General features: G+C 35.9%; 1 protein-coding gene across 7 annotated transcripts in view; it reads right to left on the bottom strand.

The window, feature by feature from the left end:
* CDH18 (cadherin 18, type 2) overlaps window positions 1-18,458 on the bottom strand; it is a 686,463-nt gene that overhangs the window by 159,132 nt on the left and 508,873 nt on the right. For all 7 annotated transcript variants that reach the window (XM_014546326.1, XM_005874484.2, XM_014546327.1 and 4 more), the window contains one exon: window positions 2,003-2,122. In XM_014546326.1, the coding sequence (XP_014401812.1) occupies window positions 2,003-2,122 (120 nt within the window). The remainder of the gene's footprint in view (window positions 1-2,002; window positions 2,123-18,458) is intronic.

Below are 18,458 nucleotides of genomic sequence, written 5' to 3'. Positions count from 1 at the left end.
TATTGTGTAGGAGTGGTTTCAAGAACATGAGGGAGACTTTACCTTGCTTAGGTGGCCCCACAATCACCAGATCTCAATCCAATTGAGCATTTGTGGGACGAAGTTAAAAGAGCCATCAGGCAGCTGGTTCCGCAACCATCAAATCTCACAGAACTGGACAGTGCTATTCATCAGGCATGGTGTCAGATTCCTCACATCACCTTTCAACATCTCGTGGAGTCAATGCCAAGAAGAATCGCCGCAGTATTGAAGGCAAAAGGTGGCCCAACGAAGTACTGATGGGGTGGTCATAATAATCTGGACACTCAGTGTATATATGTGTGTATATTTTTCATTTACATATACATATCCACATATATTCTTCATTATTTTATTCATAAGTTATGAGAATTATGGGTCTAAACAGTATGCCTGATATCTATTCTTCACTTCTGTGTTGGAGCATGACAAGGATGAAAGAGAACAAGTAACTTAGTTGAATCTCTTTGTAAATATGATGGTGATAATACTCTTAGCAATCTAATGGTATTAATCATTGGAAGTGTTATTGTCTATTACATCTCTTCAGTTAGATGTACCTCATTGTCTAAGATAATGGTAAACAAACCTGGAGTCTACAGACTTGTGGAGCAAGGTTCCAGAAAAATTATTTTGTTTATTATGTATATGAATATAAGGGGGTAGTTAGGACCAAAGGTGGCTCTCTGCACTAGTTCTGTGGTAGTGCCCTTTGCTTGAAGACCCCACTTGTTAACCTTACTTAGAAGGCATCAAATGTGACTTAGGAACATCCTGGATCTCTCTCCTAACTTCATCTATGTCTCATGATTATGTATATCTTTGAAATTATTAGTAAATTTGAGACTTATTGGTACTGTACAGCTGGCTACATTAAAAAATGAGTTTTATATTTAGCCAAGTTTTTATTAACAAATTGTCAATGAGGCCAGCGCTTTTAGTGGTTTTTAGATTATGCTGTTGTAACATAACCCTATAATGCATTATTGAATATCCTTCACTTCCATTTTGGCATCACATCAAATGATATAATAGCATATGATTGTTTTGGCCAGAAAAATAGAGAGGAAAAAGGGCAGATTCATGTTTTCCTGAAAAAAAATGTTGATATGTCTTTGGATTTATTCTCAGTTAATTTCTCATCATTAATACAATATTTAAGGGCTGAAAATTATTTTTCATTAGGAAAAAATGGCAGTTCAATACAATTCTCCAATGTAATATACAACTTGTGTGATAATCAAATTCAAATAAAATATAAAATAATCAAACTAAGTCATTTACCTTCTTTTGCAAAGAATTAAAACTAATATGTAAATAAAACATACAATAAACTTGAAAAATCTCATTTCCCATGATGCCCCATGTTTGTTTTAAGGAGAAAGTATTTCACTAACTGTTACAGGAATAAGCTAATATTAGGAGCTTTTACTGGTGTAGGTATGAATATTGGATGATCAAAGTCCCGAGGAAAGCTGTTAATTTATCTTTAATTATTCAATCACATTGTTTTAGAAAAGTGAGGGCATTTTCAAGTGTGCTACAATAACAATGTCAGATATAGAAGAGTACATAGAAATACAGCTGACTCTTGATCAATGCAAGGGTTAGAGGTGCTGATCCCCCCTGCACACATTATAAAAATATGTGATAACTCTTGACTCCCCAAAAACTTAACTACTAATAGCCTACTGTTGACCAGAAGTCTTACTGATAATACAAACAGTTGATTGGCACATATTTTGTATGTTATATGTATTATATTCTGTATTCTTATATGAAGTATGCTAGAGACAAGAAAGTGTCATTAAGAAAGTAAGAAATTAAATACATTTATAGTACTGTATGTAATCATTGAAAAAACAAACACACATCTAAGTGAATCCGCATAATTCCAACTCATGTTGTTCAAGGGCAATTATTAAAACACTGTTTTCTTTCCTGTACATGCACCTGCACACAAGTTATAGAGAAATGCACTAACCTGTTTTCGGATCTACGGAGAAGTAGGGCTGTCCCTGGAGAATGCTGTAAACCACACGGGCACTGTTTCCATAGGTAGGGTCATCTGCATCGGTAGCTGTCACCTGCAGAACAGAGGTACCTGTGCATTCAGGAAAACAAATTTTAGTATGTTATGACATTCAGCATGTGAGTAACTTGTACACAGAAGGAGTTACATTGAGATATCCATAGAGAACCATAATGGATTTGTCCCACTAAATTTAATTCTTCGATTTATCGGCCAAACCTATTTCTTACTTTCTTTGCCTGAGTCCAAAATAGAATATGATATGACTCTCTATGCTAATAACACTCACATAATTAGGTTTGGGTTGGATTGATGTTTAAAAGTCAAATTGGTGTTAATTATGGGGCAAAGTCAAAGTTGTGATGAGAGTGTATATTGCCTGCTACGTGACTGTTCAGAAAACCAGGGGTGTAATGGTTTGGGGAGGTGATTGAGTTGACAAATTATTATTAATACCATCAAAACAGCCCATTCAAATCATATCCGTCATTCATGATCTTTTAATTTCATACATGGACAGTTAATGAGACTCCCAACGGGTTCCCATGGTTCAGTTAGCATTCTTTTAGTCTCTTCTACACTGTACCAATATAATTATCTTAACGCAATGGGTATCAGAATTTTCCTACCACACTAACTTTTTGGTGATTAAAATGCATTTTAAAGTAATTTATAAGCTTTAAAATATTATATTGTGGTACTAATTTTTTGGATCTATTATGCTAGTTTCTTTATGTTTACACCTTTTAAACATTATTTGAATGGTTAGATAAATCAATCTAATATCCAGTTATTCCCAAATAAAACTGATCTAAGTGTAACATAACAACCATCTATTAAGGGCAATACAACTCCACTGTAGAATTAGTGGTTAAGAGCTCTCATTTATTTATAACATGTATTTGATGAGTCATCTACAAGTGCATACTTGATATTTAATTTGCCACACTAGAAAATTCTACCTACTAGCACAGGTTTTATATCAAACAAAAATATTTCCACAACCAAGTAAGCCTCTATAAATTTTTGCATTCATTTTGGTACTTGACTATGGAAGTACTGACAATTGTCAGTCTTTAATTTTAGTAATTACTTCAAATATGTAGGTATGACACACCTATTATGAGTCTAAATTCCAACAGAACTTTAAACAAAGCTTGTCCTTTGCCTACAAGGGATCCTAGAGAACTTAAAAGAATTAGTATGAGAAGTGCAACTGAAAATTCTTATTAGCAGACCAAAAATGTATGACTTTTAGTAATACGCTATGATTCTGGGCTAAATAGTATTGTTACATTGATATTCTAAGCAGAAATATAATTAGTAATTAGGCATACCCAGAAAAGGAGGACTGACTGTGTTATTTCTAAAAGAAATCTCTAATTATGGGTAATAAAATACAATTGCAACACCAAATGCTGGTGAGAATGCTGAGAAACTAGGTCACCCTTATACTGCTGGAAATGTAAGTTTAGCAGATTCTTGTAAAACTGAACATACATTTACCATATAACCCAGCAAGTTGTACTCTTGGGCATTCATATTAAAGTAATAAAAATATATGTTCACATAAAAACCTGTTTACAAATATTCATAGTTACATCATTCATAGTAGCTCTCAGATTAACACAACCCAGATAGCCTTCAATGGGGCAATGATTAAACAAACTCATACTCTCAAAAACTACTTAGCAATAAAAATAAACAGACTATTGATATTTGTGACAACTGAAATGAATCTTCAGAGAATTATACCCAGTGAAAAAAGCCAGAGATGGGACCTTGGAAACTGAGGGGCTTAATTCCACAGAAATAAAACTTTCAAGAATACCTCATCCTCCCGTGGGGACCTCCAGAAATTCTTATTCTAGCAGCACGCAGGAAGCCCACTTCTACAGGCAACCATGGGGACACAGAGGACATCCACTAATAATAATATCATTTTATAGTTTTGCAATATGTTACCATTGGGAAAAAACTGTGTAAAGGATATAGGCATAAGGAATCTCTCCATATCATTTCTCATGACTGCATGTGAATCTATGATCTCAAAATTAAAAGTAAAAAAAAAGTCTTTTTGCCTCAGTGCTAGTCCATTCTTAGAAAGCCTTATTTGTGTGCACCATGAATTTTCAGATTCTAGCACTACATGTTCTGGCTTTATTGTACTTACCAGAGCTAATCATATGTAAACTATCTCTTCCACTACTAAGTATGATTATTACTATTATAGAATATTGATGACACATGCTCCAATATTCATTTCTCCAACTTGTTTAGAGAATGCCAGTAGGTAGATATTTACAGAGAAATGTTGATTTAGGAGACATTTTCATTGGTACCTCACTAAAACTAATTAAAATCTGTAGTAATTTCCCTGGTCAGGCTATAACAGTGGATAACAGGTTATAAAATATTACCAGGAAAATCTTTGACCTGATAGGAAAAAATGCTAATAATACTTGGCTTATAGGGATGACTAGGATTCAAAAAAGAGAAAACAGGATAGAATGTTCTAAAACCGTGGCCATTAAGAAGCCACACTTATACAATCACAAGCTTTTGAAACTCCTCTGGTTTTGCAATAGTGATTTAAGTCTAAATCGTTTTTAACATCTTAAAATAGTCCCCAAGCAACCATTCATGGAGAAAGCTGAGAAAAAGAAACAGTACAAGATCACACCTCATTGATGGTGATGGGCTGGATCACCGCATGAAGGAGAAAGCGTGCTCTGCTTGGCTTGAGGTGTCTATAAAACCCAGCCTTGTTAAGTGAAAGCTGAGAAGCATGAATGCAGTGACAAATGGACGAGAAAGAACAAGGTAGGAAAGGAGCTAGAAAAGAAAGAAAGGTAGACTGGAGGTATTGGCTGAGTGATGGTTAAAGTAGAAGAGTTAAGTAAACAGCAGGAAAGGGTTTTAGGGGAAGAAAAGAAAATATAATAGCCCTCTACTCGGGTCACAAACTACAGTCCTTAACACATCTCTGTGCTGCAGACCTCACGGGTACCTGGAGGTTCTATTTGTGTGTGAAACAAGGAACAGCAGATTGCCTCTCTCACTGTACTTTGGTGGCATCTGAAGGTATCAGGCTGCCACTTTGAGTAACAGATAGCTGGCTGAAGGGAGCAGAGGTATATGCATAGCACAGAGCAAGGCAAAGTCAGCTTGCCCCAGGAGACAGCAGCAGGAGAGATAAACAACAGGGATGGAAAATAAATCTCTTGCTCAAGTGTTCAAGGATTTCTTACCAAAGAGAATTAACAAGGAAGTTTCAGGCCAAACGAAAATTACCTACACTCTAATTAATTTTAAGTTCAGATGGGAAAATTATAAGAACCACTGGTGCTTTGGGAAGTATTTAAATTAGAAAAAATGCTTTCTTTTTCATTTAAAACATATAAGTAATCAAAAAATAAGAACGCTTAAAGTATGTGCTATGAGGTGGATTATTTCCCCTGGAATTTTATATGTTGGAGTTTTAAATTCCAGTACAATGACCTGGGAATAAGGTCACTGTCGATGTAATTGGTTTAGATGAGATCATTCTGGAGTAGAGTGGGCCCCTAATCCGACAGGACTGGTGTCCTTATAGAAATGGGAAATTTGAAGACACACACACACACACACACACACACACACACACACACACACACACACTCTCTCTCACACACAACACACACACACACACACACACACACACACGGTGAAGTATATATGAACATGGAGGCAGAGATTGGGGTGATACTTCCACAAGCCAAGGGAAGTCAAGCATGCCCAGCAAACCACTAGAAGCCAGAGGAGAGGCTTGGAACACATCCTTCCCCAGTGACTTAGGAGGGAGCATGGCCTGCTGTCACCGGGACCTCAGACTTCTAGCTTCAGGAACAGTGACACGATAAACTTCTGCTGTTTTAGCCACCCACTTGGTAGTACTTTGGTACAGCGGCCCTAGCAAACTAACACAGTGTGCAACAATTGCAGTGGGAAGAATGACATTTATTCTCAGAATTTACGGTTGTTCCTTTAACAGATTCTGAGCAAGAGTCTGAGGTTACAAGTCCAGGAAAAATGAGGCATAATTTCCTATACTATTTTGATACCAGATACACCATAAATGAGATAAAAGTAGAAGTTAATCTCACAAGAGAAAAATTAATGTAAGCAAAAAATAATGGTATTTTATTATTTTTATTTATTTATTTATTTTTATTTCAGAGAGGAAGGGAGAGGGAGAGATAGATAGATAGAGAGATAGATAGATGATAGATAGATAGATAGAAATATCAATGATGAGAGAGAATCATTGATTGGATGACTTCTAAACACCCCACACTGGGGATTGAGCCCACAACCCAGGCATGTGCCCTTGGCCAGAATTGAACCCAGGACCCTTCAATCCACAGGCTGACTCTCTATCCATTGAGCCAAACCACCTAAGGCAATAGTATTTGATTTTTTAAAACATTAGACACTATTTGTAATATAGCCTGTTGGCACTTTTAAATAAATTAGTGAGTTATGTTGGTCATTTTAATGAATTTTTATTTCTGGTTAAAAGTTTAAGTGAAAAAAATCATTAATATTTATATATCTATGTCTATGTAAAGTGTCCTATATTGGACCATTCAATTCATTTATTCATGCTTTGTGCCCTAATTGCATAGATAGTAGAAAAGAAATAATTATTATCCTCTCCTGTGCTAGATTTGCAAATGAAAATATATAAAGTGATAACTATAAGATCATTATTCCACCAGAATATTAAAATAATAATTCCATTTTTTATGAAAATTATTATATGGATTTGGTCAAAAGATACTAAATCAACAGTCCCTTCCCTACATATTTAGTTTTCATTAAGAAAAAAAAAAACAACTTAAAAGTGCTATATGTTTTCTTAACTTTCACAACAGTTTCCGTTAAAAACAATACAGAAGCATTGCATTTCAAAGTTTCATTAGTTACTTAGTGTATAATCTTTTCTTGGTAAATATTTCCTATGGTGCACTCTTAACTGTTCCCATGCTACGGATCAGCGTCCCTCAGCTGATGTCTTATACAAATCTGAAAATGATTTAAGTACATAAAAAAGCTTTCAAGATATCTTTTCTACAATAAAACTGAAATCCTGTTTCCTTTGCGGATTGCCCTGTGTCATTCTTTTGATTCACTTTCTTTTTGTACTACAGCTTTATAAATTGCACACATTTTATAAAGTTACATGCCAATGAGAAGCAGAAAGAGTGGACTTTCTTGAACGTCTCTGAAGACCGATTTGAAATATTTAATAAGCCATTTTAATACCAAGCAAATATTCTCTGAGATCGCAAATCGTTATGCATGACTTGTCAGGGTTCACAGCTTTGATAGACTCTCAAGTGACTCAATGTGGAGACAGAAATTTGGGTAAAAATAAGATGAGGACTTAGGAAGCCTGCGAGTACCTCTCTGAAGAAATCTCTTAAGGCTTAATTCTCAGAAGATTTTTCCAGAGAAAGTAAAAAGCAATAGTCATCAAGCTATAGTTTAAATGTCATTCTACACAGGAGGGCTGTAATTTCACCAAACAGAGCGATAGCACAGGGTTCTAGTCATCGTGCCATTCTATAATGCTTTGAGTATTCACCCAAGAATCATTTGATTAAAGAAAAATCCTTTTCAACAACACTTATGAAACAACTAGGTACCAAAACAAAAGTTACTCTTCTATTTTAAATCTTGGCTAGTGTTAATCTCTGTGTATCTTCAATTATATCATTTTTTATAGGAATGCCTAATGCTAAATTTCATATTACTCAAGTAAATTTTATATTATATTCCTTGAATAAAAAAAACAATTATGAAATTAAATGTATTGAATGGCAATGATATGGAAAGTCCTCTGCTCTATGCCATTTATTTGAATAATGAGATTAACCTATTGAAAAAAAATACATTTCAAACCATTTTACAGATGTAGGCACTGAGGTTTCAAAGGTTCTACAGTTGACAATTGGAGAAGGCAGCATTCAAGCTTGGGCCTGTCTATTATGCTATATGCCATTCTTTCCCATATACTCTTTTGCTCCACTCATTCATGATTTGTTGAATCCTATTTAATAGTCACATTATATCCTGCCTTTTTCTTGTTTTCTCCCTTGGCAGTATGTCAGGGCAGTCCAGATGCATCTGCTTGGGAGAGTTTATTGCACATCTAATTTTTAGAATGGAATTTGGGAAGCATATACTCTAAGGCAGTGATTTGTGAATTGGGTTCAACTTATGGTGAAACTATTTATTCCAATAGAGTAATTTATGTTATAAATTAATCAGTTATTCTGTGGAGTCCCAAATCAAGTCTACTTTCATAAAAGTTAATAGAGAAACTTAGGAATCAGAAGTATCATAAAATATAACCTGGTAGATCAATCAACCATTAAACAGAAGTGTCATTAAAATATATGTATTCTTCTAGGAGTTTTAGTTTCAGGTCTTACACCCAACTCTCTAATCCACTTTGAGTTTATTTTTGTGTGTGGTATAAGATAGGGGTCCAGTTTTATTGTTTTGCATATGGCTGTACAATTTTCCCAGCACCATTTGACAAAGAGATTATTCTTTCCCCACTATATATTCTTGGCTCTTTGTCAGCGATTACCTGACTAGATATACACATAGGTTTATTTCTGGTCTCACTTAGCATGTTCCATTGACCTACGTATTTGTTTTAATGCTGATACCATACTGTTTTTATTAACCTAGCTATGTAATATAGTTTGCAATCTGGAAATGTGATGTCTCCATCTTTGTTACTTCTTAAGATTTCTTCCGCTTTGGGTCTTTAGGGGTTCCATACAAATTTTATATTGACTTTTCTACTTCTTTGGAAAAATGCCACTGAGATGTTGATAGGTATTGGCCTGAATCTACAGATTGCTTTGGGTAGTATAGACATTTTACCAATATTATTTCTTCTAATCCATGAGCATGAAATATCTTTCCATTTGTGTGTATTTTAATTTTCTTGTAGACATGTATTCTAGTTTTCATTGGGCAGATTTTTTGCCTCCTTGATTAGATTTATTCCTAAGTATTTTGTAGTTCTTAATGGATTTATAAGTGAGATTGTTTTCCTAATTTGTTTTTCTGACAGTCTGCTGTAAAATGATTTTTTGAGCCACTAAGTTGTACGTTGGTTTGTTACACAATAGCTAACTGACATAGACAAAAAGATGTAGGATAGAAAATGAGAAGAAAAAAATATGAACCTTAGACATTTTTGTACAACTTATGATTTATCAGTTGTCTTGTGTTAGGACGCAAATGCACTCTAAGTTACCATGTACAAGTACAGAAATGGCCTCATTTGGAAGATTATGCCCCAGGGTAGTGATTTAAAAACGTCTACTAGAATCTTGGAAGAGATCCAGGGTGAAGCTCCCTAGATGTTTGGGCAGAACTAAATCAGTCCCCCTACAAACAGTGCAATAAAGTAAGCACAGCTGGTGTCCCTACTTGTTGCTGTGCAACACAGAACACAGCTGCAAATAGAAATGAGCCTGTGGGTGTGAGATCAGAGAGGGAAACAAAGACGACAGGAAAATGATTAGGGATGTTTCAGTACATCTCCAAATAATGAACCTCGCAGAACTTAAGGTTCATATAGTAGAAATTTTACTATATGAAATTTATATCTTTTTTTATATATCCCAAACTAAGTTTCAGTAATTAATGGAAGTTAAAGTTTTTAAATAATGCATGCAATTTTCATATCAAGTAATATGTTGATCTCTCTAGTAAATTAAAAACATTATTTATATCATATGTTATCATTTCTAAAGAGCTTTTAAATAATGTTCAATTATAGGTATATTTATTAATATACAGAAGAGAACAGGTAGAGATTTATATATTTTCTTATAAATATGTTTCAGTGAAAAACAAAGAAGATATGACATTTATTTTCAGGCAAATTGGATTGTGATTTGGTATGGTTTCCTTTGAAACAACTTCAGATATAATGCATTTTTAAAAAATTTAAAGTGACTGCAATGCAACCATATTTAAATTTATAGTAAACACTCCTGATTCCAGGTGAAAGCAAGACTATTGTTGCAGAAATCTAGGTATATGTACATACAAATAGAAGGGAACTTTTTAAATAATATGTCCTTGTAACATCACTAAATGTCTTAAGACATATACCACCCTTTTCATCTGAGAATGGCAATACTGTTTGCATATACAATTTCATTCCTTCTGTCTTCATTCCTAAACTGCCACACAAGAGCTTAAATGCTGACTCCAAAAGCAGGAATAATTTTAATTCATGGTAATGTTCCTCTTTGCTCCACATGACAATATCATTGACTTTTCAATTCCTAGTCTCATTTCTGAAAAACTAGACATTTAGTAAAACCAAATTTAAAAAGCATTTCTATAGAATAATTTATAGAAGATAGTAAAGTCATCACAGTTAGGACGATCATGGACTGTATATCACAGGAGAAAATGTTAAATGTGCATCAGTACAATGTGGACCAGTCTCTTCGTGGTCTACTCAGATTACACTGGCCCTTCATATCATCACGCTGTCATTCTGTCCATACTAGTATATGTTCACTTTGTTTAATCTGATTCCATCCTATCTAATAAAGAGGTAATATGCAAACTGACCATCACTCCAATACACAAGATGGCTGCCCCCATGTGGTCAAATATGGCCATCACAAGATGGCCAGCAGGGGAGAGCAGTTGCGGGTGATCAGGCCTACAGGGTAGGGCAGTTAGGGGCAATCAGGCCAGCAGGGAGCAGTTAGGTGTTGATCAGGCTGGCAGGAGAGTGGTTAGGGGGGGATCAGGAAGGCAGGGGAGGGGTTAGGGGGTGATCAGGCTGGCAGGCAGAAGCAGTTAGGGGCAATCAGGCAGGCAGGCAGGTGAGTGGTTGGGAGCCAGAAGTCCTGGATTGTGAGAGGGATGTCCGACTGCCCATTTAGGCCCAATCCCACTGGGCAGTTGGACATCCCTTGAAGGGTCCAAGATTGGAGAGGGTGCAGGCTGGACTGAGGAACACACACACACACACACACACACACACACACACACACACACACACACACACACACACACACACACACACACACACACACACACACACACCATGCACGAATTTCGTGCACTGGGCCTCTAGTTTCTAGATAAATAATGAAAAAAGCAATATGACAGCCAATAGCTTACTAGACACTGACCGTGATTCAAATGATCCTTTTCTCAATTAATGCTTTAAAAAGGTAAATGTAATTATTTTTAAATAAGAGCCGTGCCATTAAAGTAGCCATGCAACTGTTCTTTCAGCACAGAAAACTTATTCAAATGTTTTTGCTGCTGTTGTCATCACATTGTGCATTTGAATGTGGCAATTAATATTTAAACATAAAAAATACTTACCTGGGCAGACAGGATGGTTTTTGTTCATAAAATATATAACATGAACATTCTAACATTATGGCATTCTTTTTGGAAGAGACTATAAATGTGAAAAATACCATATTCTTCAATTCATGATTCTACTTCAAAATGTTTTCCTTCTTTTCTCTTGTGTGTTCCCTAGGACAGATGTTCTCAACTGAGAGCAGTTTTGCCCCGCAGAGAGCATTTGGCAATGCCTGAACACATCATGATATGGCAGCAGTGGGAAGGATGCTATGGCCATTTAGTGGGCAGAGACCAGGGATGCTGCTAAAATCCTACAATGCACAAGCCAGCTCCCAAGACAAAGAATTATGCAGTCCAAAGTGTCTGGATAAAAAAACCCTGCCCTCAGGGATATGATTCCCTAGATAGTGGTTGAAATTACATGATGTAAATCAGAGAGATAAAGAAAAACTTTATTAAAACATGCATCGAAAACCACTACAGTTTATTTTGTATCTTTCTTTATTAAACCATCCAGAATCCCAGAGACTTTGCCTGCTTATATTACTCACTGACAAGAAATATGTAAGCACATTAGGCTTTTTCCCTGGCAGTATAGCGCACAGCAATTACTTGGAGGGCTCCATGACCATTACTTAGCACTACAGATACACAAGAAATAATAATCTGATAAAAAACTGTGCACCCTGAGAGTCTCTGGTGCTATCTTCTCTGTATTTTCATAGCATATTTTGCTAAGCTATGAAGGGAATTCATCATTTGCATGATGATCCTGCTTATCCACCTTTAAATACACCACACACACACACACATACACACATACACACACACACATACACACACACACATACACACACACACACTCCCTTCAACTCACAGGGAAGGGAGGAGTATTTTTCATCATTGTATTCTCTATGAGAAATGCCCTTTTTTTTTTTTTTTTGTCCAACTGACAAACCCCTATTTATTATCTTAGATTCACAGAGGACATCTTCTCTTATCTGCCAGCTAGACTCTGCCCACTCCAGAGTTCCTCTATATTTTGCTTATCAAACACTACATTAAAATTTTCTGTTTTTATGTCTGCAAGCTGCTCAAACTTAGGGTCATTGTTTTATTTACCATTTTATTACTAGCCACTACCAACATTTCTCAGTAGATTACATGCTTTCAATCTTTCTCCCTCTCTCCAGAGAGAACTGGCGAGATATAAGGAGAGAAAACAACAACGACAACAACATTTTTAAAAAATTACTAGCTAATTCAAGACTCAGATAATGAGATTATGATAAGCACAGTGATTTCATAGAGCACCATATACTGGGGAAAATTTTGTTGTCTCCTATCTATACTGTTGGCCTTTATTAGTATTAAAAACTGACATTTTTAAATTAAGTATTCATGTCAACCACACATATTCTGCAATACACACTTATTTTCTCAAAATGAAGGCTATTCCAAATGCATTTCTGAAAACTCTTTTCTTACAAAAATAACAGAGATCTCTGTATGTCAGCATATACATACAAATCCATTTATTTTAAGGTTGCAAAGGGTATCTGTGTATGTTTTGAAGAAGCACTTATTTGAAAACTTCCTTATCCATACTTTAAGCATATTTCCAATTTTGGAATATTATGAATGATACTGCAGTGGGCACTCTTTCACCTACATCTTCCCATATCCATGTGGGTGTACCTATAGAATAGTTATCTATGATAGATATTGTCCAACAAATTAGTATGTTTGTTTTTAAATATTAATAGATATTGCCAAATTCCTATAAAACCTAAGGGAATATACTCTTCTGCTAATAGCTCTGCACATTAACAATTCTGTGATTATTGAACCTGCATACTTGGTAGGTGAACATTGGTATCTCCTCCTTTGTGGTTTCTTAAATTACTAGTAAAATTTGAGGTTTTGGAGGGGATAATTACAGTGTGTTTATTTTTGTCTATGAATCTCCTTGAATATAATTTTCCCCATTTTAATTTGAGTGTAATATATATATATATATATTTTTTTTTTAAAGCCCCATATAGAACTGTTGGTGGGACTATAAATTGTTATAGCCAGTATGGAAAATAATGAAGAGCTTCCTCAAAAAATAAAATAATAAAAGTACCTTATGATCCTGCAATCCCCGCCATAGCCTGTTTTGCTCAGTGGGTAGAGCATAGGCCTGCGATTGAAGGGTCCCAGGTTCAATTCTGGTCAAGGACACGTACCTCAGTTGCAGGTTCCTGGCCCTGGTCAGGGGCTTGTGAGAGGCAACCAATCGATGTGTCTCTCTCACATCAGTGTTTCTCTTGGTCTCTCCCTCTCCATTCCACTCTCTCTAAACATGAATGGAAATAAAATGTCCTCAGGTGAGGATTTTTAAAAATAAATAAATAAATGATCCAGCAATCCTACTTTGGGATATTTATCAGAAGAATATAAAAACACTAATTCAGAAAGATACATGTACCCTTTGTTAATTGTAGCTTATTTACAATAGCCTAGATACAGAAACAACCTAAGCATCCATCAATAGATGAGTGGATAAAGAAGATATGATATATAAATACAATGAACTGCTACTCATTCTTAAAAAGATAAAATATTGCCATTTGTGACAACAGAGATAGATATTGAGGGTATTATGCTAAGTGAAATGTCAGATGGAACTGGTCAAAAAATGTATGATTTCACACATACATATGTGGAATCTAAAACAAACAAAAACATAAACTAAGAAAATAAAATTAGAACAAACTCATAGATACAGACAACAGAACGGTGGTAACGAGAGGGTTATGGGAGTGGTTGGGAGGGAGAAATATATGATGATGAATGGAAACTAGATTTTGCTGGTGATACAGATACCAAATTATAATGCTGGACACCTGAAACTTATATAATGTTACTAACCAATGGTACCTCAATAAACAACAACAGACAAACAAAGAAACAAAAAGGCCCTTATGTAATAAAAATTAGTCCTCTGTCTGCCATCCATGATGTTTACATATATTTATTTATCTTTCATCATATTAGCTTTAGTATTATTATGTGACATCTGTAATTTCAAATGTTTATTCACTTAAATTCATGTCTTATTTCTTATTGGTTATTGGATTCATAGCTTATATTAAAGTATTTTACCAGCAGTGTTTTTTTTTGTTGTTTAGTGGTTATGTTTTCATTAGCAGATTGAAAGTTTCTGTTTTTATTGCTTAATCATTTACTTTGTTCTTTTAAAAATATTTTCATTGATTTCAGAGAGGAAGGAAGAGATAGAAACATCAATGATGAGAGAGAATCATTGTTCAGTTGCCTCCTGCATGCCTCATACTGGGGTTCTAGCCCACAACCCAGGCATGTGCCATGATGGGATATCAAACTGTGACTTCCTGGTTCATAGGTCAATGCTCAACCAGTGATCCACACAGGCCAGGCTACTTTGTTCTTAAGCATGGAGAAAAATACACTCTTTCACACTGTCCCAATATCTCGAGCATGCTTGGTCCTCCAACTGAACTCCACTCCTTAGCTGAGTTAATGAGGCTACTTTCTACTCCAGAAAATGGCCCTGGACTACTCCACACCATCCATGTGACAAAGGTTTCTCAGTTTTTGGTAAACATGCCTAACTGGAACCGGTCCATTGTCTTTATCCACACTATGCCTAATGTACATAATTTTGAGATTTTCAGAGGATTTCTTTTCAAAAGCATGTACCTGTTGGACTCCTTAGAGATTTGATTCTAGAATAAATAAATGGCTATTCCCATATTTCCAGGCAATTATGAAAAATTTTTCTCTTCATAGTGTTTGACCATCCCCAAATCGTATCTCTTAAATAAAAGGAACATTATAATAACATCCAATCTACTCTACTGGGTCAAACCCCACTGCTGGTTTAGCAAACAAATGGCTTCTGGAGCACCTACTATTTTGTTGTAATGATTCAACAAATATATTGATCCAGATTTTAGTATTTTTACTATATTAAAAAAAAGGAAACTCAAAAGGTAAAGCTCTGCCTAGCTTAGAAATATTTCCCAATTGCACTTCTCACTAAACATGCAATCTTGGGCAAATTACTTAATTCTAAATATCTGTTTCACCCTCTGTAAAACAAAGATCATTTTAATGCTGCCTTCATGATTATGCAAGCATGAAATTATTGCAAACAGCATGCCATGCCTGACACATGTTAAGTGCTCAATAAATATTCCCTGGAGCTATTTCAGTGGTCATTATCACAACTGCTGTGGCAACTTGTAGTCACAGACTCTGACAAAACTAACTTGTTTTGTGGGGATAAATTTTAGATTTTCTGTAGAACTCCAAGTCTAAATGCAAAATGTCCAATCTCCTTTTATCCACTGATCAGAACTTGTACAGATGGAATTGATTCCACAGTTGATGGCAAGCAAGATTTAGGTCTCTGAAAACTCTTAGCAACACCACAGCCAGAAAGGAACATTGCCATCATAGCAAAATCAACTAGCATCCTAATTACACAGTGAAAGGAGAAAGGAGTGAGGACTTAATGTATTATTTGCAAACCAAAGCACTTCATGGAAAATGGCATGGCTGTTTCTTATCTGATGCTGAAACTCCCTGTTCCTTTAGATTCAGTATTAGGTCCTACTTTTTGCTTATTAGGTCCATGTAGAAACCTAGAAGTTGGCCAAGTACCAATTCAGGTTCAATGTACCTTCATGTAGCTGAGATTGAATGGAAGAGCTTAAATAGAAAGAGGTTTATTTTCAGAAGAAAGGTTTTGGGATGGGCAGGCCAGGACTGGAGCATGTGTTCCAGGCCCTTCTCTCTCTGCTCCATCTCACTTAGCAAGACCTTTGCTCATGTGGTTGCTAGCAGCTGCTGCATTTCCACACCATGTCTGCATTATAGGCAGCAAGAAAGGAACATGGCAGTGGTGACATATGTGTGCCAGCTATGGCTTTTAGTCCACAGACCTACATCTTTCCTGGAAGCTCCCTCTTTGGACTCCACTTACATCGTGCCAGCTAGAATTAAGTCACATGGCCACTCCTAGATGAAAAGGAGTGATGGGAGATGAACATTTGACTCTGCAAAGTGCCACCCTGAACAAAACTGAGTTCTGTTAGTAACACAGAAGGTAAGGCTGAATATTAGATCACTGACAGTGTCTATGTAAAGGGAGTAAGCATGACCCTATTATTTGTAACAAGTGCCATATTTCTGCATATATGCGTATTCAGCAAGGCTGGCAGAACACGGACTGCCCTAAATCAACAGATGCCGTATCTATTATCAGGACTACACCACCATCCTCACATTATTCCCCCTACCTCTGGCCTCGTTTCCTGAAAGCCCTTACAGTGGAGGCTGGCAACCTTTTCTGTGTTTTTCAACACAGGAAGTGTTTTAGGCTCTGTGAGTCAGTCTTGACTGCAACTACTCAACTCTGCCACAGCAGTACCCAGACTACCGCAGGCACAGTAGAGATGAATGGCTATGACTGTGTTCCAGTAAAACATTACTTCCGAAAACAAACAGCAGGCTGGCTTCATCTCCCTGCCATTGTTTGCTGGTCCTGCTCCACAGCATTGCTAGCTTTTTATTTCTAAAACTAGAGGCCTGGTACACAAAATTCGTGTAAGAGTAGGCCTTCCTTCCTCCGGGTGCCAGCACTGGCTTTCCTCTGGCAACCAGGACCTGGGCTTCCCTCACAGCCCCGGCTTCATCCGGAAGGTCGTCTGGAAGGACATCCGGTCTAATTAGCATATTATGCTTTTATTAATATGGATTAGAGTTGATGTATCACCTATTTTTAAGCACCCAATGTAAAGTGAGTTTCTCCTTCCACTTTCACATGACCTTCCATACATTCATATTCTAATGCCTCTAATGTACACACGTGGAAAATAATCTTTATTCAAATCATATATTCTAAATCTAAGCTTTAAGTCCCAGGAATGATCAAAATTATTATTATAGATGAAGTTTAATTACATTTGGGAAATTAATCACATGAGATAAAGATAAAATAAAATAGCTGGACCACAGACATCTGTGAGTGGTGGGGAAATTGCCAGATCATCAGGTGACTGGAAACCTAGACGATAAGTTATTAACTGCTGTGTAAGCTTTGCATCCAGAAGAGGAGTTGGGTTTTTTTTGGCCCATTTCTAGACATGAGAATTTAGACAAGTTACTTAAGTACTGTATGCCATTTTGTACATTATTATTATTGACAGTACTACAGATGTCTCCCATTTTCTCCCTTTTTACCCCCTCCACTAACTCCAGGCTTTCCCCACACTATTGTCTTTATCCATAGGTTATGCATATATGTTCCTGTCCCCTCCCACCCACCACCCCCACTGAGATCTGTTATTCTGTTCCATGCATCATACCTCTAGATCTATTTTGTTTGTCAGGTTACTTCAGGTTACTTTGTTCATTAGATTCCACAACTAAGTGCAATCATGTGATATTTGTCTATCTTTAACTGGCTTATGTCACTCATACATTTTAAAAGTGGTATTCAAAATACTTCACAGGGTTGTTGTATATTTAAAAATATATGTTATATAAATGTTTAAGAGTATGTGTAAAGTTTTACTGATTAATGTAGCTATTATTTGTACTATTAATACTATTTTAATTGGTTCATAAACTATAAGCTTAAAAGACATACCAAAAGACTTATGACGTTAAATTGTCTTTTCTTATCTATGCAAATTGTCGCTTTGAATGTGTTGCTTGCTATGTTCTTAACAATATACTAGAAAAATTTACAAGGCCAGAAAAACCTGTCAGTTAATCAAGAATTGCTGTTTTTTTCCCAAGTTATTATAGTGTTTTCCTCAGATCAAACCATTACTTACATATACAGTATACCTAGAAGTTTAATTTTACTAAATATAATAATAACTAGACCAATATTCCTTAATACTTTAGGCCATGGGAAAGTATTAAAATATTTTAGAACTTCTTCAATTTCTTT

Source organism: Myotis brandtii, unplaced genomic scaffold (genome assembly GCF_000412655.1).
Source record: "Myotis brandtii unplaced genomic scaffold, ASM41265v1 scaffold440, whole genome shotgun sequence".
Classification (NCBI taxonomy): domain Eukaryota; kingdom Metazoa; phylum Chordata; class Mammalia; order Chiroptera; family Vespertilionidae; genus Myotis; species Myotis brandtii.
The sequence above is the reverse complement of the archived record's forward strand: the minus strand, read 5'-3'. Positions and strand labels throughout refer to the sequence as shown.